The sequence below is a fragment of the Rhinolophus ferrumequinum genome, chromosome X, assembly GCF_004115265.2.
Source record: "Rhinolophus ferrumequinum isolate MPI-CBG mRhiFer1 chromosome X, mRhiFer1_v1.p, whole genome shotgun sequence".
In the NCBI taxonomy this organism is placed as follows: Eukaryota; Metazoa; Chordata; class Mammalia; order Chiroptera; family Rhinolophidae; genus Rhinolophus; species Rhinolophus ferrumequinum.
Window position 1 is genome coordinate 89,631,974 of NC_046284.1, and position 27,738 is coordinate 89,659,711.

The 27,738-nt window shown below is 40.6% G+C and overlaps 1 protein-coding gene across 1 annotated transcript; it reads left to right on the forward strand.

The window, feature by feature from the left end:
- Positions 1-350: 350 nt before the first annotated feature.
- NDP (norrin cystine knot growth factor NDP) lies at positions 351-27,118 on the forward strand. Its single transcript, XM_033107385.1, has 3 exons — positions 351-663; positions 15,020-15,396; positions 25,845-27,118. The coding sequence occupies exons 2-3, from the start codon at positions 15,223-15,225 to the stop codon at positions 26,070-26,072; spliced, it is 402 nt and encodes a 133-aa protein (XP_032963276.1). The 5' UTR covers positions 351-663; positions 15,020-15,222; the 3' UTR covers positions 26,073-27,118.
- The last annotated feature ends 620 nt before the right edge of the window (positions 27,119-27,738 follow it).

Consider the following 27,738-nt stretch of genomic DNA (forward strand, 5'->3'; position numbering starts at 1 on the left):
GGAGGGGGCAGCGTTTTGCACTTGCTTCAACAGCCTGAGTAGTTCTGAGTCCCATCTTTCTCCTCTCTTACTTAGATTTTTAACTTTATCCCAGGCAGCTGCTGAATCGTTAAACAGAATGCCACTCTGTCTTTGTATTTCTAAAACTATATGTCTTTATTGCGGACTGCACATCTTTATGGCAGCACAGGCTTGCCAAAGAATTAAATTCAAAATATTCATTCAGCCCCTTATTATTTCCATAATACCAAACAAAAATGGGGGGACTTCCTTGCCCTTGCTCTTCTATGTTGTTCCCATCGCAAGATGCTCCGTGGAAGGGAGCCGAGCAGTGGGCAGCGGCTGTGAGTCCCCGATAACGAGCGCCTCACATTTCCGTGGCATTCCCATTTGCTAGTGCGCTGCTGCGGCCGCATGCCTGATTGATATATGACTGCAATGGCACTTTTCCATTTGACATTCTCTCTCTCTCTCTCTCTCTTCCTCTCTCTCTCCCTCTCTCTCTCCCTGTGTCGCTTAAACAACAGTCCTAACTTTTGTGTGTTGCAAATATAAAAGGCAAGCCATGTGACAGAGGGACAGAAGAACAAAAGCATTTGGAAGTAACAGGACCTCTTTCTAGCTCTCAGAAAAGTCTGAAAGGAGCCCTGCGTTTCCCCCAAGGTAAGCAGGAAAACAAGCGCTGACGGCTTGCCTAGGAAATTACTTCTTTCCAAACCGAGCATTTCATCCTCCTCTCAGACAAAGAGACAACCTTTAAATACCACTTAAATTTGCATTAATTTAATTTGCATTAATCTGTAGCATGCTAGCATTGTGTTTTTTAAATGAACGTGTCTTTGAAGTCTGTGACAGAGCAGGAGAGCCTCACAGAGAGGCTGGAAAATCTCTTTTGGTTTGACTTAAAGAGATTTGATTTTCAAACTCTCTGTGTAGTTAGATGAAACTTTGTAATGGTTCTTATATTTGACCCTGTGAAAGGAGACTGAGAAGCCGACATGGATTCCTGAAACCCCAGTATCTTCCCCGCCGCCCTCATCCCTCTTACAATGGGGGCACTATTAACGCGGGCAAGCCTGCGAGTTTAAAAGCGCACTGTTTACTTTTATTACTACTTGTGTATGCTGCTGATGTCCTGCCAGGGCTCTGTCGGAGTGCTTAGGATGACTTCAAACAATAGGCAACATTTATTTCTAGCTTTCTGTGTCATGCTTTGCAGGAATCTTGTTCCTTTGCGCTCTTCTCCAAACCTGCAAGGACTTTGCTTCCATAGATGCAGTCAGGAGCACTGGGGAGAGAGGAGGATGGGTTGACAATATGATTTTGATTGGGCAAAAAGTCTGAGGAAATGCATGCTGTTTGCCTTGGCCTTATTGCAAAGGGTTATTTTTAGTAATCAGCTTGTTCCTGCAGCAGGACCGATGCTACGCTGTCTAAGCAGAGACCTGGAAAGGATGCTCTCAGCAGCACAGGGACCAGGACGTGTAAGAATGAATCCTACCTGAGGAAAATTTGGAGGATTCTTTCAAGCTCCTGAATATAAGTTCTCTCTTTAAATGAACAATTGGGCTGCAGGAGGCCTGAGCATAACTCTTTCTTGGGGGACTGGAAGTTTGACTGTGTGCAGAATATTAATGACTCAGAACGCCCTGTAACTGAGGCTCATTGTAATCAACGAGCTCAGAAAATCCTACATGAAAGAGGCAGACTCCTTTCTCTACTGAGATTCAGGTGCAGGAAAGGAATCTATTTGGCATGATGGGAGTCCCACATCCTATTCTTTGCAACTGTCATTAATAACAGATATGGATGCTGCGAAAGATGTCCTTTTCATTTCTAATATTAGTGTATTTTAATTACAATGAGCTGGCATTGGCAACTTGCTCCAACACATAATATTAAATACCAGGTGCACTTGAAAACATAGAGATGCCTAAAATGCAGTGTTAATTGTGGTGTCAACCAAATAAAGCGGGGACTGCAGATGTTTCTGGATTGTGTGTTTAGACGAAATGCAGATATCTGCCCATTTTCTTCTCACCCATCTGGCTTCTGGAAGTAACTTTAGGGTTCTGTCGATCAGTTTTCATTGTGGAGTGGAGACATGGTTTATGTGGGAACCTTTCTGATTTTCTCTAATAATTAGCCTAACAAACATTGTTAAAAGAAAATCTAGCTTTTGGATGAGCTAATTTACAACTTTGGGATATTCACTCTTTGAGAAAGCCTAAGATCATGCTATGGATTCTATTGCTATACAATTTTACAGTGATTTTTTTTTTCCAAAAACTGCTGCTGTCAACAAGGCATTTAACCGAATCAAAACAGTTTTCTTAAACTGTTATTCAGATTATTATATAAGAGTGTCTGAACACAAAATGTAATGTTTTGCATCATTCATTTTAAAACGCATTTGGTTCAGGTAAAGGGAGAACTGGTTGAGGCTTTTTTGATGACTGTGTACCAAGCAGCTGACACTCACAGATGGAAACATGCCTGTGGAGTTTTCAATCTTAATATGAGTTCCAATGACAATGTCAAGGGAAAAATAAATCATTTTTCAATACATTTAACAATTTCCAACTCATTTATTTTCCTGGGACCTTGAAAAACATGGTGAGTTCCTCAGAATTATAGCCATCAATGGTGGCTGGCAATTTTTACTCCATTTTCAGAACTCACAGTTCAAGTACTATTATTCTTGTTGGTTAATTATTCATTCCATCATTCTTTTAATAAACTATGCTAGTCCTGATGATACAATGGTGAATGAGACATTGTCTCATGCCCTAATTCTCAGTGTATGTTATCTCCAGTTAGATTTTGGAACTGAAATGGACTTTGCCAATGGGTAAACTGGGCAATGACTTGCTTATTATAAGGCATTATTTAAAATATCTGCTAGTAGCCAGATTTACTTGAAATAATTGTCACTTATCAATGGGTTTTCTTTCCATTTATGATTAAGGGGTTCGCCTTAGGCCTTTATCACTGGATCCTGGGTACACATCACTTGCATAGCTAACATGGCCAGGATCTTTCCTGCCTGGGTAGAAGAAACCTGGAAAAAGGGCAGTTCATCTTTTCTCTAGTCTCTTGAACACCTTTTAGAAAGGACCACATGGTATCTTTATCAGGGATGGCTGCCCCTGATGTCAGCAGCTGACATTAGGGCCTCTTCATGAATCATTGAATTAGAAGCAAGTACAGAGGAAGATGCAGTCACTATCTTCCTCACTTGCTTATCCCACCCCCAGTATCGAAACCAATGACCTCTGGGCCTGGCCTAAATTCAAGAGGCCTCTGGGAAGAAGTTGCTGGAAGTTGTTCCTCAAACCCAGGTCTCTGTCAGAGCCACACACATTGTTGCTTTCAGATAATCCAGTCTCCTGCTTTCTGACATGGGTAGGTTACTGGAAAAAGAAAAAAAACAAAACAAAATCCTGAAGACAGCATCACCAGGGTCCTTGATTTGGTCCTTATCAGCAGATAATACCCGTGGTTGGATTAAAATGCCTCTGACTCCCTGGGGTGCCTGACTCACCCTAGCCAGCCCTCAGCTTCTTGGCCAGCAGCCTTCCAGTTCATCCTCACCTCTTCCCATGACAGTCAGTTACTGCTACTTTGTCCAGGCTCTCTAACTGGGCCAGTGGGAGGAGAAGGGATGGAGAGGCAGGTGGAAGCACTGAGAAGTGCTAAAAGCAGAGGGAAGCTAGGCCATGTCAGGGTGGGTGAGCGCCAGAGCCCAGATTGCTGTGGCCTGCCCTAGCCTTGATCAGCTGTCATTTCCTCTTCGTGTATGACACTGTGGAACATATTAAAATTTCTCTGGGATGGTATGTTTGGAATTCCTCTGATGCCCCACCTCACCAACTTACCCGGACAATAAAAGCAAGGTTGTAAGCCTTTGAACAGCTGGCAGGCTATATATTTCCCCTCTTTCTTTCGCATAATCTAATTCAGAAAAGAATCTAGATAGACTGGCAGTGCCATGTCTGGGTACTTGTTTCCTGCAAGTCCTTCCTCCACCACCTCCTCCCGCCCTCCCTGGAATCTTCCTGGGTGGCATGTGGCCTTTCTTTTCTTTTGCTCTCCACCACTCCCACCCCGCCCCTTTTCTCTTCGCCTGAGCTCCTTCCATTGTGAGCTTGCCCTTTGCTCTGCCTGTTTTCCAGACAGCCTGGGTCCTGTTCCATCCAGGGCCAACAGCCCATGAGGTCTCCCCGTCTCCATAGTATTCCCAGGATGTCATTCTTGGCAGCAGCTCTGCTGGGCTGATAGGATTGGGGGGCTTTTTGGAGCCTCGAGCCTGAACCCACTCATAGAGAGGAGCAGCCACATGGCTCTGCTGCCCTTTAGGCTGCCGGGAGCAGGAGTGACTTGGACTGGCAGGGATGAGCATACCATCACAGTGACCCGCACATCTCCGGCAAAGGGTTGGGGGTAGGAGTGCTATGGGAACGCCTGGATGCACTTCGGCCTACATTATGAGAAATGTGGTTATTCTCTCTTTCAGAGGGAGGGGCAAGTGACTTGAAACAAAGCTCCCTGGATCCTTGAGCCTTGTTCCACCCACTTTCTCTGTCTTTCTCACATCCTTCCCTTCCCAAGGAAAAAGAAGGAGAGACAGGACTTTTAATTTGGCTAGCATAGGCCTAAATGTCTTTATGTAACCCCTTTGATGAAAGGGATAGGGGAGAAATGGATCCTGGGTTGAGTTGAACTAAAAATGCGTGGGGCTGGGGAGATGGGGAGGACTTTTCCTTTTTCTTTCCCTTAAAAACAGAATAACAGATTGGTTTATGAGTTGCAAATAGAAGGAACTGGACTTTTAAATTAGACATTCCCATTTAAGAGACTCACGTAACCCCCTCTGTGCAGCATCCTTAAAAGATGCCGCTAATGTCTTTGGGACCAAAAGGTATTAAAGAGCAATCTACAATGCAGCTTCCTATTCCTTTTATTTTCCTTGGGCTTTGGTAGTATTTGCCAAATTAGCTAAAATTCATTAAGAAACCCAAAAGAAAAAAAAATAACACAGCTGAATTAAAAATAGTCTTTTCCCGTTAGCTTGACAAGAAGGAAACATACAAACAAAAACAACAAAAAGAAAATAAGAAGAAAAGAAAAGAAAAGAAAGAAGAAAGAGCCAACTCCCCTCCTCTTCCACTTCTTGGGTTTTAATATGAATTATTCCATACAAGTCCCTAGGCTAGAGGATCTATTTAAAGACGCCTGGCAGCATGAAGGGAGAGGGTAAAAATACAACCACTCTTTTGTCCATCAAAGGTTTTCTTTGGGAGGACATTAAGAGCATTCCTATTTTCCTGTCTGCCCCTGCCAGTGGCAATATTCCAGCTGGTAGTACCCACTCCTCACCCGTCAGATCAGCAACCATGAAGTACTGTGTTTGATTCCAAGAGAAAACAAAGAAGTGGGGAATCCTTTTGAAACCCCTATGTGTGTGCAGCGGGGTGGGATAAGCTGGTACTGAAATGACTGCTGGCTTGTCTGTGCAGGTTGCATGCTGCAAATTCACATGCCCACACATTTATTTGAGTTTTTGAGGAAGATTGTGCCGATGGCATTATTTCTGGTGCCAGCCGCCCGTATATCTGCAAAGCTTTTTTGTGTGTGCCTGGCAATAGTTTTCTTGGTGTCATTCATGCTTACTGTCCCCTTCATCAGAGGGTCTCAGAGTCTGATGGGTGAGCATATATTGCTGAGAGTCAAAACCCCTAGACCCATTTTCAATAGTCAGAATGTCACACCCTGGGTAGGGCTCAGAGTCTGGAACAACTACTTTTTTGTTAGAAAGAGTGCTGACTCAGAAAATTCAAAGAATGGGCAACTCCAGTTGGCAATATATCCCAGTGCTTATAATCAGGAATTCATTCACTTGGGGTCCATTTCAGCCTCATGTCAAAATCTGCACATCAACATCAACTTGTCGCTTTAAACTGGGTTCTATAAAATTTTCAGTAGATATATTTTCCTTTTTGTTTTTCTACAAAAGCTAAGAATTTTTCAGACAATTTTCTCTCTTCCAAGGCCTGGCTCAATCCCAAATTTTTCTTTTAAGCTGTGATCCAACCAATTGCAATATCCTTTAAAAATGAAAGGGCAACAGGTTAATACATTCAAGAAAGTTGATGAGTTGTCAGAAAATGCTCAGGGGTGACCTTTCTGTGGTGCCACAAACCAACAATAGCCCTAAACATGGAGTCTCTTTCCATTCTTTCATAAATAGGGAATAAAAATAAGAAGAGAGCAGGTCACAGGAGAAGTAACAAAAGAGAGGAAAAAGGATGATTTTTGATGTTCAAAATCTGCCACTGAAGATTTTCAAATAGCCCCAATTTCAGAAAGGAAAGCTTCCCTTAATTTTATTAACTCCCTCCTAAGAAGAGGGGTTTGAACCCTGAAGATGCCTTCTTTATGTTACATTGGAAAAGGAGGTCAACTTTTTAAGTGAAAAAGAAAATCCCCCATCTTCAAGTCTAAGTAAAATGTAGGCACACATGCTTATAATGGATGGGAAGAATAAAACAAATCCAATCCTTAATCAAAGTCCAATTTTTCTTTTGAACACAAGGTGATATTTTAAGATTTGATACGTTTCTGTGATTTTCCTCCAAATTATGAGAAATTACTCCTTTTCAGAATTAAAATTTTTTCTGGCAAGCATAAGATGTAGCTGTAGTGTGTGTGGTTTAAGCAAAGCAAAATACAAACAAAATGTGCTTAATGGGTACAGAGTTTCCGTTTGGGAAGGTTAAAAAAGTTCTGCGGATGGATGGTGGCAGTGGTTGCATACCAATATGAATGTACTTAATGACATTGAACTGTATACTTACAAAATGGTTAAATGGTAAATTTTATGTTATGTATATTTTGTCACAAGCAAAAAATTAAATATATTAAAAAATACAAACAAAAAACCAACAGCCCAAGAAATTCAGCACTATTAGCAGTATAGTGAAACATATTTTTAAGTGATATTATTTTAACCTTACCCCGTTGACATAGGTCTGCATCCACAAGTGTTACAGATTGCAATAGGATTGAATTCAGAATTCAAATCTCACCATTGGGCAGAAAAGGCAAATTGAATGGGGAATGGAAAGACTGAGTTGCTCCTATTGTTTGTGCCCCATTTCTAACTAAGGGCTCTACAGCTGTTAGGTGAGATCACCACTCACCATTCCAAAATGTTGTTGCGGGTGAGGAGATTCAAATGCAGTTTTGGAAACACTTTGCTGGACACTTTGAAGAAAAGCCAACATACTTATTTGGCTCCAGGGTAAATAGGAGCCTGTACCCTGAACTAACATTGGTCCTCTCTCTTCTCCTAAGGCCATACCACAGCTAGCAGTCCAGTGGCAGAACAGGTGTCAAATTACGTCAGCACTAGAGTCCCCAGAACACCTGGCCACCTTTCCGTTTCTACAGGGAGAGAGTGCATTCATGAGTCCCCTGAGTTGGGTATCTTAGAACTCTCCTGTTTTCTCTCCAAAGGGTTTTACTCAAGGTGAATGGTTAGAATGTGTCTCACTCTTCACATGAAATGAAGAGAACCTTCCCTTTCTGAAATTGTGCTATTTGAAATCATTGAAAGGGCAGTGGCAGATTTTGAACATCAAAAAAATAATCTTTCCTCCTCTTCTGTTACTTCTTCTGTGGCTTCCTCCCCCCCCCCCCCAACCTATTTTTATTCCTTATTGATGAAGGGATGGAAAATGTCTCCATGTTTGGGGTTATTGTTGATTTGTGGCACCACATAAAGGCCACCCTTAAGCATATTCTGACAACTCATCACCATGTCAGTCACAGCTTTTAGTGGACTTGTTAGATTTACAGAAATAATCCAGACTCCTGGAGGAAAAGGCTTCATGATTTTTGACGCGTAGATAATTAGACCTGGTCATTTCCAATTTATGCAAGGTTTGTATTCTAAAAGTCAGTTAGTGATGTCAACTCTTAAGAACTCAGAATGAGTCTTTCCATAGAAACTATAGAAGCCCAGCCATACACAATGGGCAATTCTTTTATTACCCAAGTCCCAGCCCAGGACTTCAGAAACGTACCTCCCCCAGCACAAAGTTTCCATAGATACTTTACTTAGCAGAGTGCCTTGCTCTTGACCACTAGGACCTTATTCATTTTACATCTGCAGAGAAGACAACTCTTCTGACCAATTTTCCTCTTCTATCCTGAACCAGAGTGTCACAGATGGACCCATTAAGGCATGAGGATCTGTGGCTCAAGCTCAGTTTAGGAATGAGTCATTTGTAGGAAAGGTGCAAGAGGGTTGAACTCAGCCTATATCATCATCACACAAAATAAGCTTAATTCTAGCATGGCTGACAATTATTTGCATTTCTTATCTCCCCGTTTGGTGGAGACTGGAAAAAAAAAAAAAACACTGCAAATTTTAAGACAGCTTTAAGAGAAATAGGAACTTGTGAAATATCCTCACTAACTGCTTCCCATTATTAACAACATTATTAATTTATAAACCACAATGAGTATTAAGGGCTATTTTTATTTCAGGCCACCAATATGGTCTCATCAAGGGGCAAATTCTTGTAGCTCGGCCTTCAGTGTTGCCTCAGACATCACATTAGAACTTGTTTGGACTTTTCTACAATCATTAACTTCTTGAGTAAGGAAGGAACTCTTTCTTTCGGATTGCTTTAGGGACTATGTAGCCCCAAAGCAGGTGCTATACTTTGAGAAGTTTGGATATAGTTAGAGAATGTTAGGAATAGGTAGAACCACAGAAGCATCTAGACCAATCCATTCATTTTGTAGATGAGGAAACTGAGTCTCAGAGAAGGTAATTGACTTGTTCAAGATTGCACAACCAATGATGGGAAGGTAGGACTCAGAACTTGAGGCTCCTCAGATCAGCCTTCCTTCTGCCAGATCAGACAACGATAGAATGCTCTTTAAGTTTCAGAATGTAGTGGAATAGTTATCCAATATTTCTGACAAATGAATGCAAAACGCTGGGACATGAGACACTAACAACATAGGCTAGAAATAGGTTTGGAGAGGAAAAGATGAAGGCAGTAGGTAAATGAGAGTTTGGATAACAATGAGAGGCTCCTCTGGATTTCCTGAAAATCAGGATTTTAAGTTTCAGCCAAGTCTCAAGGTTGATTCCTCCCACACCAGTTCCTCCCAGACAGTAAATTTATTTAATTCAAGGACAGGCACATACACACACAGGTGAGTCCACTTGAGAGTTGGCTCATCCGCAGAAATTACTTCTAGTCCCAGGCCTTTTTTGCACCCCTGTTTACCCCAGGATTGTGATTTATTGCTTCTTTCCTGAGCTACATTTCTCCTTTCCTTTTGCTTATCCCATCTCTTTTCTCCTTCTATCACCCCCACTGTCGAGTGTGGCCATTTTTGGCTAGTAATGCAGGTCGGGAGAACACAGAGTCCTGTCCCAGACCTGAGGACTGCTGTTTATCCACAAGAATGTGATCTTCTCTCTTGTAAGGTGGCATAATGGGAGCAGGCATTTCCTCACATGCTCCTGCACTTGGTTGTAGTATAGACACTGTGAGATGACAGGGCAGGAGCTGTTCCCTCCCCACTGACCTTATGGCTCTCCATCCTTGGAGATACCTGGGGCTAGCAGGGTGGAGGCCTGGCAGCATTTGTAGCCAGTACCACTGCCTCTGGGTCAGCCCAGGCTTGGCTTCTTGACTGCTACTGATGTGCTGCCAGATAGGAATAATGTCAAAACCTATTCGTTGAGCGCACAGGATGCCTTATAAAATCCAACATGCTGTTTACAGTTTATAAATTAAGTGCCTTGGGAAGAGGCATCTTACTTATTCCCAAAGGCATCTAGTTGACTAGATACAATTGGAATTCTTTGAGTTCCTGGGAAGGGGCTACTTAGCACTTCACACTCTCTGATTAGACCTTGAGTCTCTTGCTTTTCTAATCCTAGTATGAAGTGTTATCTAGTAGCAAGCATTCTTCCACACTTAAATCCTTGATTTTATATATATAAAATTTTATAAATTTTTATATATATAAAATCAAGGATTTAAGAGATATATATATATATATATATATATATATATATATATATATATATATCTTTTTTGGCAATTCCTTTGAGAGAGGCTCTATGTTCTGCTCTCTTTACCTTACTGGTGCCTGATATGATTTTTTTTCTGATATGATTTTTTAAAATTATAGTAAATGTCAAATAATTCTGTGTTAAATTGATGCCATTCCATAGTCAGTATATTCTATCTGCGTAACTTAATATTTTTAGAAATGATGCAGTGAATATTGGGTATGAATTAGATGTTAAGGGAGTTTATCAATGTGTCAAAAAAATGACCCAGGAAAACAACAGGCCAGGACTCTTTGCTGGTGGATGCAGTGAGCTGGAAGAATGAATTAGGATAAGACCTATTGTTTTCCCTGACCCTTAACTCATCTCCTAGAGCAAAAGGAGACACATAGGTGCTCAATGAATGTGTTTTAAATAAATACTTGTTGAAACAAGCCACGGGAAGCAACACACACACACACACACACACACACACACACACACACACACACATATATATATATATACTGAAAACAGCCCAGGAGGTAAATATGGATACTGGAACACTGCTGTCCCTTTTCTGGCAAGCAAGGCAAGAATAAGGCCATTCTTGGCGTATGTCATTTGTCATAGCCTGTTACTGGACTAACTTTGCATGAAACCCACACTTTACCCTCTGCCAGGCAGAAGGTCAGCCCAAGAATGAACTGATCTGTGGACACAACACCATCTCTCACCCAGTAGGCTGGGCCTACTGTAAGCTCTGCTATATTATTTCGCTTAGGATGACAGGTGGGGAAATCTGGGCACCAGTTGTTCTTTTCCACTGGTATCGTTTGGAGGGTAGCTCCAAAGTCGGGCACGCCAGCCTACGTGCCTCTCCTGTCGGCAGAGGCTCCACATTGGAGCTATTAGAATGTGGGCCCTGTACACTAGCCAAGTCCATGTGTCAGAGACTGTACCCAGAGCACAGAGCGGCCTCTGGGTTGTACTGAGTTCAGCAAGAGAATCATTCTCTCATTCAATCCATCATTGGCTAGGCTGGGGTTCTAAGTCTTGATAGGCAGCACTTGGTTTTATGCTATGAGGCTTTAAAAAAATGAAAACAAACAAATTAATTTAATTTTGAGAAAAATGACAGAAGCTCCTATAAGACAGACAGACATAGATAACCCCAGCCTGCCATAAAGCTGGGATCTCAAGTGATGTAAATTTCCTTCAGTCCTGATTTTCTTCTTTGTGAGCACTTCCCTTGGCACATTCTCCCATATGCATACCCCGAGCAACACAACGTCAGGACAACTTGACTCAACATCACTTTTCTTGAGCATAATGTTTATTTCTTCTTCAACACAACAGTGTTGAATCATTCAATTTGAACACTTAAGGCAAAAATCCTAATGTTATGTTGTAAGAATCTTACCTTTATGTCTGGAGGTTCTGTGAGTTCTGTGGCATATTTACATTGTTGCTTGCATTCTAATTTCAGAGTTTGATATAAAAACTGAAAAAAGGTATCATGCTTTGTGAGTGTGTTCAAATGAAAAATCTATATCTTGTTAGTGGTGAAGCAACATTTCCTCTGTCGTTCTTTTATACTTTACCTTTACTACTACTTCTGGGTTCAGCTTACCATCTTTAAAGAGAAAATCAGGCAATGTTACATTTTGTGTGACATTAGCTACCTCTTTTTTTATGGTTAGCATTTTTTAAATTAAATTTATTGGGGTGACATTGGTTAATAAAATTATATAGTTTTCAAGTATACAATTCTATAATATATCATCTGTATATTGCCTTGTGTGTTCACCGCCCAAAGTCTAACAACTCCTGTCACTAATATATAGTTGATCCCTTAATGCTTTTCTACCTCCTCCCACCCCCCTTTCCATCTGGTAACCCCTATACTGTTGTCTGTGTCTATGAGTTTTTGTTTGTGTGTTTGTTTGTCTTGTTTGTTGGTTGGTCTTCATCAGTATGAACCTCATAATATTTGCTTGCAGAAATATTTTATTCACCTTTCAGGAAAAAAAAATGAACTGTGCTTGCAATTCAGGATATTGATATGAGGTGGCAGTAGTGCATAAGAAGTGAATGGTTCATCTAGAAGAATATTTGACCAAGAAAAGAATGCACGTTTTCCCACATTTATAAGAAATAAAAATATAATACTATTAAAATACGCAAACTGGCACAGACATTAAATATCCATTAACATAATTGCAATTTTTAAACCAAGCTTTGAAGAAAGAAAGAATTATTTTTTTAAATTAAAATTTGGATACATATACATTCACTAGTTCAAAAATCTACAAATACAAAAAGGTATACAGTGAAAAGTTTTTCTCCCATGTTTGTCCTCCATACTATGCCCCACAGGTAACTAATTGTATCAGTAGTTTCTGCATTTTTCTTTATATGGTGGCATAGTATTACATTGTATGAATGTAGTATAATATATTTAACAAGTCCACCTATTGATGGATATTTTGTGCTGTATTTCATGCTATGACAACCAATGCTATAGTGAATAACCATATGCTTGCATGATCTCACATGTAAGATAATTCTCAGAGTGGAATTGCTGGGTCTAAGTTATATACATTTGCAATTTTAATAGATATTGACAAATTGGCCTCTACAGAATCTGTACCAATTTATACTGTACTGTCTCCAAAATGGGTCTGTTTCTCACCCATTTTGCCAACATGGAGCATGACTATGGAATTTTTGTAGATCTGATTGGTTGAACAAAGTATATCAAAGCAATTTAATTTTAACTTCTCTTAGATGACCATGTTTAAGGGCTCTTTATATTTTTATATTTCCTTTCCTGTGGAGAAAATGCAAATGCCAACAGATACAACCATCTATACACATATATAAGGCTTTGTTATTGATGTTGTTGCTTGTTTTTTTACCATTATGCTATACATGTTTTTCTGTCATTTGCTCTGCTCATTTAACCATACCTCCTGATCATGGCTCTGAAGAGAAGTTGCTGGCAGTGGGGAGGGAAGGCCAGGACTGAAATGTCTGTTTTTCCCTTCATCCTTTTGCCATTGACTCCTGAGGGAAATATCTGCAGACTGGAGTGGTGAAAGGAGAAATCTAATAAATTCTCTTTCTGAGACTAATTAAGGCTTCAAAGAGACAAATAACCACTTGGGATAATATAGTCATATTGAAACTCAGGAAATGGTCAGTAATATTGCATTCTCTGAACATAGAACCCTTAAAAAGCTCTTTGAACTTGATGAGTTTCAGTGTAATGTGCATAGAAAAACCTAGAATATGCAGCTGAAAAGAAAACAAAAAAATGCTCTCTGCATCCTTTGCTGAATTGGAGCTTTAGGCTCAGGTTTGATAAATTTTAATGAGGTGCTGCCATTAGCATGCACATAAAAGAAAGTGGTGCAAATTTGTATGAAAAGATGATCTTATTAGGTGGTGGCATTTTAGAGCAAGAGGGAACCATAGATGCCATCTTTTCCAACTCCCCTACTCTACACATGAGGAAATTGGGGCTGGAACAGTTTAAATGATCTGTTCAAGGTCCTCCAGCTAATTAATTGCAGTGTTGGAGTCTAGGTGGGTTCCCTCATTACTGGTCCCTGCCCTTTCTTTGATTTACAGGACTTCCCTGAAACACACATGCTGAAGTTTTGCCATTGCCAGGGATGCTGTGCTCTGAAACAGCCCTATGTCACACATGCTCTTCCACTTGGGATCCCCTGCCCCACACTCATAAGACAGCTAACTGAGGCTAAGTTGGTCTAGGGCCACTCTGTTAGAGCAAAACTAATTCACTTGTATGGTCTTGAACTTCTAATCTTGATCTTATCAATACTTTGCTCTGTTTATTCAGACTGTCCATGAGTAGGAAGTTTAAAAAACAATGTTGTACTGTGAACAAAAATCAAACTTTTATCTGAAATACCTTTGAAAGTTTTTCTGAAGCTTTAATTATTATGTTCCTTTGTTTTGGATATAATATCGGGTTCCTTCTAATTTTCCTAAATGTTTGAAAATATCTTTTATACTTTCTGTCTTCCACCATGATAAAAAGCATCAGTATTGGCCATGCCTGGGGGGTTAGTGCGGTGATTTGGGGAGATCTCTGGACTCAGTCCTTTGTTTAAGAGATATATGGTTAAAAGAACAAAGCAGATTTCAGGAAAACCACTATAGCATGATTCCATGTTAATGGTAAGTCTCTGCTCCAATGACCACTTACTTTTTCAAATTATACCATGTGTTCAGGCTATAAAGACTGCAGATATGCGTGACTGTGTTGGCAAATACATGTATTGCCTTAATCACACCAGAGGCTGGTTAGCATAATGTGTATTTCAGATGTAGTTTGTCACTGATGCTGGATGGCATGGGGCTTAAAACAAAAACAGGATGAACTCAGAGCACAGAAGTGGAAAACTAGGTAAGTGGGTGGGTATGGACTTGGAAAATGTATTTCCTTCCCATGGGACATTGCCTGTGTTCATTAGTGCTAATCTTTCTCCTCTCTATCCCTGTAAGATGACGTTGACACCAAAGCTTACTGAGGAACTGAATAGACCACAACCAGCCAGGGATAAGGATGAGACCACCCAATTCAGTTATGCTGTGGCCAGAACCACATGTTTAATCTTTACCATGGGTTCAAATTATTCTTGCTCCCAGCAACACGGACTCGAGCAATTAAAATCAACATGTGCTTCCATTAAACCACTGTTTCCACATCTAAACAGTTATAAATATGCAGCATAAGCTATGGAGAGGTGGGTAGAATGGATGACAGCTTATGCTAATGACACTCTAGAAACCAATATTCTCTACTGGAAATGACACGGAAAAATTCTACTCAGTATCTCCTGGGTTCCATTAGTTTTTCTGGGTAAATGTTTCTGGGGAAAATAATTTCTGTTTTCGTTCCAGCTGTGCAGAAGATACAGTGATGATGGATTGCAAATGCAAAAAGTAAGACAAAACTCCGGCATACAAAGGACAATGACAACCAGAGAGCTTCAGCCAGATCCTGCCCTTTCCTTGAAAGGAACTGGATCCTAGGTGAAGGCATTCCGATTTTTAGTCCTCTGCCTCCCTCTGCTGTTCCTCTTAGGAAGTTTTTCCTTACAACAATGAGAAATCATGTACTAGCTGCATCCTTTTCTATGCTCTCCCTGCTGGCACTAATGGGAGATACAGACAGCAAAACAGACAGCTCGTTCATGATGGACTCGGACCCTCGACGCTGCATGAGGCACCACTATGTCGATTCTATCAGTCACCCATTGTACAAGTGTAGCTCAAAGGTAAGAACAAGATCTCTGTGAGGGTAGTATTACTTCTAGAAACAGGAGAGAAGCTGTATTCCTTTGTCAGGGGATGGAGAACTATGATGATAGCCCAAACCTGAGCTACACGGCTGTCACATAGGGCTTGTGGGAGAATCATGCTTTTAGGGTATCCCACCATGCTTTGCACTTTTGTCAGCAAAGCTGCCTAGTTGACCATGTACACAAGCAGCCAGCTTCTCTCTTTTCAGGCTGCTCAAAGTCAGTAGGAAAGGCTGGAAGTTTCTCACAATAAAATTGATGCTAAACACAGGTTGGAGGGGTGTATTTCATTCCTGGTTGTGAAATTTATGAGGGGTAGTATCCTTTCTCAAGAAAGAATAATGGAGTCTACAAGTTATCGTAAGGCCTTCTACCCCCATCAACAGTAAAGAGGAAGGGAATGCAAGAAATATGGTTGAGCAGTGAAACGTACTTCTTGCGGGGCTCTTCAAAGAGTTTCCTGATGAAAGAGTTGGTCATTGGCCTCGTAGTCCAAGCCTTTCTTCACCTTCCATGTTTATGCTAAAATGATTTGAAAAGATAAATGGCAATTTTATCATTTTTACATTGATTATCCAAATCATTCTTGTTTGTAGTAGGTTGTATTTTTTTGCACAGGCAACTGATGTAAGTGATGTTTCAGTATTGTGACAAGGTGTAGGAAGGAATACCATGATGTCATGCAGGGTGTCACGCAGGGTCTCTGGTCCCGCTCCCCACATAAGAACGCAGGATATGGTGAGGCCAAAAAGGAACACCCACGGAGCCATAGATAGGGGAGTCATACCACTATAGTCTTACTTGCGGCTGGGTTGAAGACACAGGAGGCAGGAGCCACACAATCCGCAACCCGCCGTCCACTTGTCTCTGCCAACCAACCTCACTTGCTAGCTGCAATCCACCTCTCTGCAATCTGTAATCCACACTCCACCATGCTATGTCACTACACCACCTTGCTAGCTTAGCCGCGGCATCAGTGGCTAATGGCTAACTGGTAACAGCCGATGGCCAACTAGTCACAGCTGATGGCCATCTATTACCCAAGCCAGCACCTTTCCATGTGAGGCCGAGAACCTGGAAACTGCTCTCTGGGGCTCTGTCCCTATACATGCTTAAAAGGCCACCAAGAGTGACCAGCCACATGGACCACTCAGAAGGGACGCACATAGTAGGGAAAAACAGACTCAGACTGAGAATTCTCATGACTGTCACTGCTACCAAACAGTCACATGAATGAAATTTGCTCACATTTAGTAAATAAGAATTTATTTAGGCCAACTTCAGAGATTTTCACTTTTAGTCCTGAGACTAAAACCACCTAAACATTCTCATCTGGTAAGTATTTTTTAAATTACCAGTATAAGAAGTTTTTGTAATATCAACCACTAGAATTAAGACCATATAAGTTAATCTCTCTACCCTCTATATAAAAACATTACAACTTCTGTCTGCCTTTAAAATTTCCATAACTTCTCTGATTATAGCTCAATGATGATGGCTTGTTTTATTTAGGAGGATCAGAATTTGAGTGAAACCACTTTAACCATTGTATTAGTAAGATCTATGAGTGTGGGAAAAAATAGACCTAAGGAGAAAGATTGCGACAAGTAGAGAGTTAAGTTTTACCAAACAGCACAAATGATATTTGTCCCAAAGTCCTGCTTGTACTTAAGGAAAACTTTCTGTTTCTTATTTGTACTTGTAGACCTAAAAAGGAGTAAATAGATAAACTTAAATTTTTACAAAACTGCAATCCCTTCTTAGGAAAAAAAAGCTAAAACAAATTGAGAAAAAAGGTGGGACATGTTTTTACAACTGTGATTGCTCAAAAATTGACTGGAGCAATTATTAGCTTCTCCTCCCCCACCCACCCCCAGATAACACTAGCTAAGATTTAGTATTTCTTATTCCATGGATGATTTCTCCCTCTGTTGAGTTGTCTTCCATAATCATGATTCTTTTTTTAAAAAAAAAGACAAAATTATTTCAAAGAAAGTGTCATTGTGATAATAAGAAAGAACAGAGGAACAGGAGCATCTCCAAAAATGAAAGCAAAATCTGGAAAGATTTGGTGAAATGATGGAGGAGCACTTAGCAATTATCACATTAATTAAGCGAAGGTCAAAGAAGAGATGGTGTGAGCTCAAACCCCACAAACGCACAGTGCTTGAGCATGAAGGAAATAACCTTTAGTCTACCTTTGTCCACCTCTGTTTCTTCCAGAATGCCATGGTAAATAGTGCAAAATTGTTATAGTAAGGGAAATGTTTGTAATTCCATGGGAATAATCTGTTTTCAAACATCCCAAACTATTCCAAATATAGCAATAGTTTTAATGTACATGGTGCTTGTAATTATGAATCTTTCTTCTTTGGCCATAAAATATGCCTGGCAGAATCTCAACTACCCAGACCTGTCCTGGATTAGATTTTCTTTATCCAGGAACAAAAACTGTTTTTCATTTTGAATCATTGTATAATTCTTAACTTTCATAGATTCAAGCTGGTCTTCTCTCTAATGGGTCTCATTTAACAAAATTGTTTGTCTTTCTAGACTTGTGGTAAAGCATTTAGCCTCTGTCTAGAAAACACCCAGTGGGGGTTTTTACAAAGAGGAGACTGGGGTTGATTTTTCCTCTCTGTAAAAATTTTCCTCCAACATGTTCAAAGGCCGTTATTTACTAGACACATGCCTACTGTTTACCTTTCAATTGCTAATGTTTCCTGACTTGCATTTATCCAGTGGCTGGCCTTAGGAAGACAGATGAAGGGGACCTGTGATCCAGGCTCAGGGAAAGGAGGCTACCTGCTTGAGCACCTAGTATGTGTTAGGCAACTCATACTATATAATCTAATCATTGCTGACAAACCTGTGATGGAAGGCATTATCATTCCCATTTTACTGGCAAGGAAAACTGAAACCTGAAAGAAATATTACGTAGATTGCCCAATGTCATGTAGCCCAGGAGTGGCAATATCTGCCTTGGAGCATTCATCTTTCAACTATTTACTTGGATTTTCATATTGGAGGAATGCAAGTACAATGCAGAAGCCACTACTTTGAAGTTTAGGCTCCAACTTCTGATATACTGGAAATTATGATTTATACTCTGGGAGCCTTCCCTGAAACTGCCTGTTCTCCCTAGCCCCTAAACTTGCAGCTGACCAGCCCTCGGAGCCTGTCACCCATCTCTTAGCAATTCAGGAAAGAACTGAGATGGAGTTAGGCAGAAAACACTGACAACAGTGGTCCACCAAAGAGGTCAGTGTGGCCACTGATTAAGATATGCCTGGTGGCTTTCAGTGGTGACACCTCCTAGGATTGGGTACAAAAGATTCCGGTAGTGGCAGGTTCATTTACAATCTTCCCTGAAATTCTAAGTGAGTAAAGGCTGTAGAACAAATAGGCAAAATGTCAGTGATTCGTGTAAATGAGCTGTCTGAGGAATCTTTAAGGGAACTGAAGCATTCCAGACTTTGAAGTGGGAGAGATCTGGTTTCAACTTCCAGCTCAGCAGTTTGCCAAACGGGTGACTTTGGGGGAAGTGAAGTAATTCTTTGGTGCCTCAATTTCTTCCCATGTAAAATAGAGCTATTGATGTCTACCTAAAGGTGTGGGCATGGGTTTTGATGATAATATTTGTAAGGCATCCAGCCCAGTGTCCAGCATATAATAGACATTAATAAGTGATATTATGATCTTGACGATGAAGTTATAAACTGGACAGGTGTTCAGACTCACTTTTCTATTTTAGTCACTACTGTGATCTCAATAACTGTTGGGATCTCCTATAGCCTTAAAGGATTAGGAAAATGAACCTCATTGTGGATCTTGTTGAACACAGAAACTTGGCAAGTGTGGGGGGAGCGTGTAGAAAAGCAAAGAAAATGTAAGCCACTGTGCTGGGTGCTAAGAAGGGGGATAAGAATCAAAGAAAAATAGATCCTGCTGTCTGACCTCCCTTCCCAGGTGAGTAGAGGAAAGAAGAACTGGAGGGGGGTGACTACTGGATTAAGGCCAGGGAGAGGTTTTCAGGAACCGGGGTTGAGAAAGTGAGTTGGTGGGGCAGGTGAGGAGTGGGAGATGGTGGCCCCAGGCCAGGGGCGTGGAACCATGACATGGTTGTCTGAACTGTGAAGGGCCACAAGAGCTGCAACAAAAGAGAAGGAGGAGGAGGGTTTGGAGGATGAATCCGGAATATTTCCAGAGGAAAAGAGACTTGGTATGCCAAGGGCTGAGCTTCAGGGTTGGGAAGAAGTAGTTAGGATCCCCAAGCCATCTCCTACTTCTGCCCATGAAGCTCATATTGTGGTATTGGGCTGGTGCAAAAATCATTGCAGTTTAAAAGGTTAAAAACAATTGCAAAAACCGCAATTACCTTTGCACCAACCTAGTAGCAGAAATGAGGGCGTTGGTAACATTAAGTTTATAGTACAATTAACTACGGGGACATATGACTTAATTTTTAAAATAATTTTTAAATTTTTTAATTACAATAGACATACAATGTTATATTAATTTCAGGTGTACAACCTAGTGATTAGACATTTATAAAACATACGAAATGATCACCACAATAAATCTAGTACCCATTTGACACCATACATAGTTAATACAATATTATTGATGATATATATTTTTCGATGGTTCTTTTCTTTTTTTATTTGTTTCAGGTGTACAAGACAACATAGTGATTAGACATTTACATACCTCATAAAGTGATAACCCCAATAAGTCTATTACCTATCTAACATTGTACATAGTTATTACAATATTATTGAGTATATTCCCTGTGCTGTACTTTATATTCCTGTGACTATTTTTTAAATTATAGTTTACATTCAATATTTACTTTATATTATTTTCAGGTGTACAGTATAGTGGCTAGGCATTTATATAATTTATGAAGTGATCCCCCTGATAAGTGTAGTACCAACCTGACACTACATAGTTTTTACAATATTATTGACTATATTCCCCATACTGTACTTTACATCCTCATGACTATCTTGTAACTACCAATTTGTGCTTCTTAATCCTTTCGCCTTTCTCACCCATTCCCCCCCCCCCTCCCATCTGGCAACCATCAAAATATTATCTGTATCTGTGAGTTTGTTTCTGCTTTATTTGTTCATTTATTTTGTTATTTAGAGTTCACATATGAGTGAAATTATATGGCATTTGTCTTTGTCTGTCTGACTTATTGCACTTAGCACAATACCCTCTACGTCCATCTATGTTGTTGCAAATATGACTTAATTTTTTAAAAAAGGACAAATATATACTGAATGCCTACTATGTGTAAACACTGTGGTAAGTACTGGAGGCACAAAACAAGTCAAAGTTTTGGGCCTTATAATGCTTACGTGTACATGGGGGAGAGAGATAAGGTAAGTGTTCTGTGTGCAAATGCCTCTTAATGTCCGTTTGAGTTGTGACCAGAGTGAAGGGACCAGATTCCAATTGGAGTTTGCAGAGTTGCCAACCACCCTATCAAAGCTCTCGCCATCACCATGCCCCTTCCCCCCCACACACTGATTCATTCCCCTGGTTGCAATTTTACTTTTGCCCTCAACCTGGCATGGAACCTTTGGAGGTTGATCTGAATCCCTGGAGATGAGAGTTAAACAGTCGTTTGTTGAGGGTGTTGGTAAGGGAAGAAATTCGAGAATCATAGATAAATCTTGTTCCTAAGGAGAAAGGGAGTGCTTCAAGGGTTGTCATGGAATAAGAATCTCACAGTGCTCACTGCTGAGAAAAAGGCAAAATATTATTCTGATACTGATGGAGACATCTAGTTAGTCATGGCCTGAGTCAGGAATTCATGGGGGTTCCACATGACAGGAGAGGAAAGTGACTTTGGTGATGGTAAGAGTCTTTCAACAAAGGGTGATGAAAACCATCTGTCATTCAGAAGATAGTTGTGTATTGCAGGAAAGACATAACTGTTCAAGAACTATGGTAGGTCACGAGAAAGAGCAGGGGCCTGAAGACTCCAGTGTAATCTTTGGTCTGGACCTAGAAGTCACAGCTGGCTACAACCCTTGCAATATAGCCTGAACTTACCCTTGATGAACTTGAGCATCTTATGAAAACCAAAGGCTTGACAGGCTGATTGTCATGGCCTATAGTACAGCAACTTGGTTAGGAGGAAAGGTTCAGGAATCAGGCTGTCTCGGTTTGGAAGCCTGACCCTGAATTGTACAGCTATGTGACTTCAGGCTAGTAACTTACCCTCTACATTTTAATTTCTTAATTTGTAAAATGGGGAGACTTTCCCTTTTGAAATGGTTATTAAGAATTAAGTTGCATATGAAGGGCTTGGCACAGTGCCTGGAGCCTAATAAACATTCAATACATGTTATATATCATCTTTACTATTTATTATTATCCAAAGATCTTTTTATTACTTTTAGCCTCAGCATATAGAAATCAGATTAGCACATGAAGGTGCCCATCCTTGAGCAAATACTCTGAACCTGGCAGCTCTATTCCTATTGGAAGAAACTGGCTTTCACATCCAGGTGGAGCCAAGTGACTCCAAGGTGGGGAGGATACAAAGGGGCTGCTGTAGGAGTTGCCTAGCTTCCTAGCATCAGACCACTTGTTTGGGAGATATAAGATAGCAAAAATTTAATGGGATGTAAAGCAGATAACATGTATGTGTCACCCCCCTAGGCTGTGTGGTGTCAATAGAAGGTGTTATGAGTTATGACTAACTGTTGAACCCACTGTCTAACAACGGAGCCCCATGTGGGTTCTTTGACAAAAGAAGCTCCTTTCCTAATTTGATAAATTGGTTAGGAGTTAGAGAGTGTGTGGTACTGTCCAGTGAATTGCTGGGAGTCCTTGGGAGTCCCCAAATCACTGGAAGATGGAGGTGAATGAGGGTCTTGACAGTGGAGGAGATATTATTTAGGATTGCCGTGGCCCATGGAAGATTCAGCCCTGCATAAGCTTGGAGGTGGTGGTAATGTGTCCCAAGAAGCCTATAAGAAAAAGATCAGACTTGTATTGTTATGCTATAGTTACAGCTCCCAGAGGCAGATCAAAGTACATTAAAGAAGGGTATGAGTTGGCTCATGCCTCAGGAAAACATCTTATCTCAGTAGGCAGGATATTAAAGTAATTTAGAACAGGGGTTTGGTTTTAGACAGACATGAGTTTGATTCCTGCTCTGTCTTTTACCAGATATGAGTCTGAGCAAGTTACTTAAACACTTTAAGCCTCAGTTTTCTCATCTGTAACAATAGTACAGATAATAATATGCAGCACCTTTAGCAAAAAATTGTGGAAGATTAAATGAGATTAAATGTAAGCACTCAATAAATTTTAGCTGCCATTATTATTATTAGCTTAATGATCACTATCTAGTGATTCATCTGGAGCAGAGTCTCTCAAACTTTAACAGGTCCAGAGCCTGCTAGTCAAAGTGTGGATGTTAGCCCAGCAGTACCATCAACCAGAATCTTATGAGAAATGCAGAACCTCTGGCCTCATTTAGAACTGCTCAATCACATTTTACATTTTAACAAGAATCCTTAGATGATTTACATGGATATTATAGTTTGAGAAGCTCTGGTCTGGAAGAGGTCAGAAGATGTTCATTAAATCTGTAGCACAAGTGAGGCATGGCAGAGACTAAAATGTGGAATATTAAGAGTGAACCTGGAGAGCAACTATTTATCCCTTCCTTTCCGTAACGACACTCATTTATGGATCTTATCTTCCAAACTCCCCACTTTTATGTATTCAACATACATAAAAAAAACACAGCCAGATTTTAATATAGTTTTCAGCTTTGCAGTGAGATCTATATACTGGGAATCTTCCAGAGAGGGGATTTGCACTTGTGTGTTGAGAACATCAAGGGCCTGATAATTGTTTCATAGTCTCTTCTTCAAGGAGAGAGCATTTGAATCTGACAAAGGAGATAGTTGGGATTTCATTAAGGAGGATTTAAGAGCTAGGAGGAAAGGGCATTCCTGAAAGAGGAAAGACATGAGCAATGGCAAGGGGCAGGGAAATTCAGGATAGTTCAATGGACTAGTAATTAATTAAGTTTGGTCAGAATAGGGAATGGGTGATAAGAATGAGAACAGCTGTAAGAAAGACTGGAAAGACATGTGAAATCCAGGTCATGGAGGGACTTAATGCCTGTTCAGTATTTGGGGTTTTATTCTGAAGGCTGGGGACAGTCACTGAAGGTGTTTGTTGTACATGTCAGTACATTCTCCTTGCCCAGAAAGTCCAGCTCCCGAGGGAGAGGGGGCGATGGGAGGTGGCCCCAGAGTCTTCAGTGCTGGAGTTGTTGTCCTTCAGAATGAGCTGAAAGTGGACATTGAAACTCTGAAAACTTTTGGTGAAATCATTATCAGGTTAGTTCTTGTACAAATGGCCCTAAATTACAACTTGGTTATTTTACAGACAGTGCTGACATTTGGTGCACATATACGTGTTTCATTTGGGGATGATGTACCACTATGTCTTTGCTCTGCTTAATTAAGTCTGCTGGCACAGATTGGCTATATCGATCCAGACTGAAACTGGATCTCTAAAGAGTCCATTTGGGAGGTGATTCTTTGAATAATTTGTTAATCTGCCTAATTGATGATCCAAATTAGAGATGAGCAAATTGAACACTATTCCGAAGCGAGATGTCAAGGAGCTCTTCCTATGTACCGGTAGGTATGTAGAGAAGGGACTTCAGAAGACCTTGGACTCTCTCTCTCATTAGAAGGATGGGGTGGACACTGAAGACTGGCCCATGTACCACTGAGCTGCGGCATAATCTCAAAACCTATTTCAGATCATGTTTACTTCACCTATCAATGTGAAGAGCATGCAGGATAGAATCAAAGCTATCATGACATCAGAACAGCTTACAGTTGCTGTTTTCTCTCCGCCTCTGTGATCTATCAGGGAAAATAAATCAGTAGGTCTAGTCCAGCTTATCTTCACCAAGCCCTGCTGTTTTTTTCCTAGTATCTCATATTCTTTTGTTGGTTGCTAAGAGATTGTTGGATTCATCCCAGTATCTTCTCAGGTAGTGATGTTAATGATCTATAATTACCAGAAGTCACGTTCTCTTCATTTTGGCAAGTTGGGAAGGCCATTTACTTCTTTTACGTGTTTAATTCTGTCCTATAGGATAATGTCAGCTAATAGCTGGTGAGTTTTAATAACAACTGCTAATTCCTAAATATCATGAAGTAAATGTCAAATGGTTGTGTGTTTGTGTGTGTCTTTCATTTGAATAGTTCCACTTTTTATGTTCTTATTGTTGGTTCTGGAATTATAGGGCAACTTTTTCTCCATCACTTAATATGAAATTCACCTAGCAAGACACTCTCACATAAACATGGACCAATAATCTCAGCTTCCCCTTACCATCTGTGACCCACCATATAGGGTTGTATAGCTTAATGAATCAAGCTACACATCCTACCCCATCCATGACTGCCATTCCCAGGAGACCAAGATTTATGTGTGGGGTACATAAATGAGCCTCTGCTCCATTCCCTAAAGCTGTGTGCAAAATATTAAGTATGTGCTTGTATCCATTGTTCTGGGGTTAACTTTGGTAGTTTGTATTAGATTCTTAAAGGAGTCTGTTTACTAATGCCACATTAAAAAAAAAAAAAAGGAGCCACTACAAAGAATATAGCCTCTGTTACTTCAGCTCAAGCTTTATTATCATCTTAACCTATGTTTGGAAATGGAGACGGTTAGAATGACTTAAATGACTCTGAAGACGTGATTGCACAAATCTCAGGCTCCCTCAATGTATAAGCCAAGAAGTGTCATTCTAGGGCCCCAAAGGTACCCTGTTTCTATTTCATGCTCTTGTTTTGAGTTATAGTGTCTGCAATATTTTTTCCTAAGTATCACTCTGGTTACTCTTTTTTTTCTTTAGAAACCATATTCCTGTTGTTTAGCAAGTTCTTGCACATAATGAATTCCTTTTTGTTTCTGTAGTTATTCTTTATTCCCTGATTTTAATTTGGAATGACTTTCTGCATTTTGAGACTGGTAGAATTGGCATTGGGCCAACAGTAGACTGCCACCTATGTGAAGAAATTTCTTTTGTCCTTCGGTTTTTCTTTGCATATTATGGTGATGGGCTTCATCCAGTTGTTCTAAACTCCCAGTGCAGATCAGAATCACCTAAGGAGCTTTGAAAACAACAAAAGCCTGGCCCTATCTTCAAAGATTTTAACTCAGTTGGTCTAAGATGGGGCCTGGCTGCTGACATTTTAAAAACAAGTTTTGTCAGGTGGTTCCAATGTTCACCCAGAGTTGAGAGCGACTGGTCTAATCCAAAAGGAATTGGCAAAGAATGTTAGTGCATTTTAAAGGAAGTTGTGGGTCCTGGCTAAGGTTTAAGCATCCCCACATGGTAACCACCTCTCTTCTCTCCCCAGATGGTGCTTCTGGCCAGGTGCGAGGGGCACTGCAGCCAGGCATCACGCTCCGAGCCCTTGGTGTCCTTCAGCACTGTCCTCAAGCAACCCTTCCGCTCCTCCTGTCACTGCTGCCGGCCCCAGACTTCCAAGCTGAAGGCATTGCGGCTGCGCTGCTCAGGGGGCATGAGACTCACAGCCACCTACCGGTACATCCTCTCATGTCACTGTGAGGAGTGTGGCTCCTGAGATCTGCTGCTGTGTGGCTTCTGGATGGGACAACCTCCTCCGTTTGCCAAGGCCATTTAAACCAACCAGGGAAGGACTGGCAAGAAAAGAGTTAAAGCAAAAAAAAAAAAAAAAAAAGATGCAGCAATTCCCACAGGATTCTGCATATTCTAGTAATAAAGACTACATGCTTGTTGACAGAGATACTCTGGGAACTTGTTTTCCATTCCTGTCCTCCTTTCCCCTGGTAAAATTTCTTTTAGTTTCTTTTCAGATTCAGGCATTTTTCCCCTTGGCGCTGAAATGTTGTTTGGGTTTCCAACAATTCAGCACTAGTGGGAAAAATGGGCCCCCAGGCAAGAGTGGGTCAGGCTCTCACTGTTTGGTGCAGATTAGGGAAGCATTCGCTTTGGAAAGCAGGAAAGCCCCAACTCTTTCTGGGACATTGTGACTCTTTCTGGATATCGTCTGGTTTTTGTTATCTTGTCATTTGATCTAAAGTTGCCATTGCTGCTAAAGGTTACCAGTTTCAAATTCCAAGCACCAAGCATGTGGAATATGTTTAGCCAGGTTCACTTACAAGCCAGCTAACTGACGTTCAAAATAACTAACAAACAGATTCTTTATGTGATGCTGGAACTCCTGATAGCTGTAATTATTACTCAGAAATGACTTTTGGGAAGTAAAGACGGCATAAGAATTTGTCACCTGAAGGCTCTCTCGGATTAAAAATTATGGTAAATTTTGTAAGGGAGCAGACTTTTAAAGACCTGCACAAATATGGATCCTGCACTGACTTTGAAAAAGGCATATATGTACTAGTGGCATGGAGAATGCACTATACTCATGCATGCAAATTAAACAATCAAGTATGAATCTATTTGTGGGTGTGCTATAGCGTTTAGCCATGTGCGGGCATTGTTCTCCAACATCCACTTGTCCATGTGAAAACTTGCTTGCCAAAATGGTGGCCTGGCTCATCTTCTGAACATTTGGTTCAAGTATATTTTGGTCTTTGAGACTAAAATTTGAGTTATTCCCATATTGTGAAATAAAAAGAGACTATTGTCAAAATTTTGACTGTGTGGAGTGTGTTTTTTCCTATTAAATATTCTACTATGATGTATCCCTGTGTGGAGGGGATTCCAGGAAAAGAGAGAAATAAGCTTCAAGAATGCATGGTGGGGGGGCATTTTTTGCAATCAACATAATTGGGAGTTCGGGGGTTTATGCAATTGTACTTTGAGTCTCATAATTTAGTTTATTTATAAGCAAGCACACAACCTAATGCATTCTGGCTTCTTTAGGCACTACAAAAATGAAATAGAAAAGCTGTCCCCTTTTAGTCTCTTCACTTTTCTCAGAAGAGGGTACGTATCCATAAATGAAGTCTGAAGAACCAGAAGGAGGGACAGATAGTTCACTAACAAAGGTTTATGTGTCATTGACCATGCAGTGCTCCAGGTCCAAAGATACTCCAGAGCATTATGAGAATATTCACAGTGCTAGCATAGTGCTATGTCTACTTTAGGCATCTCAACACTAACCCAGACTGGAAACTCAGTTTCCAGGGCAAACCTGACACACCACGCTGTCTTGGTTCACCAGAGTTGGTGGTGCACCCCACTATTAGTACAGTCAACCTGTGAATTACTTTTCTGTAGAGATGATGGTTTTATAAACTCTT

Bases quoted from the DNA above. Each gene is read 5' to 3' on its own strand.
- NDP (XM_033107385.1), top strand. From the start codon at position 15,223: ATGAGAAATCATGTACTAGCTGCATCCTTTTCTATGCTCTCCCTGCTG. The intron at 15,397-25,844 runs GTAAGAACAAGA...TTCTCTCCCCAG, and splicing joins TGTACAAGTGTAGCTCAAAG to ATGGTGCTTCTGGCCAGGTG.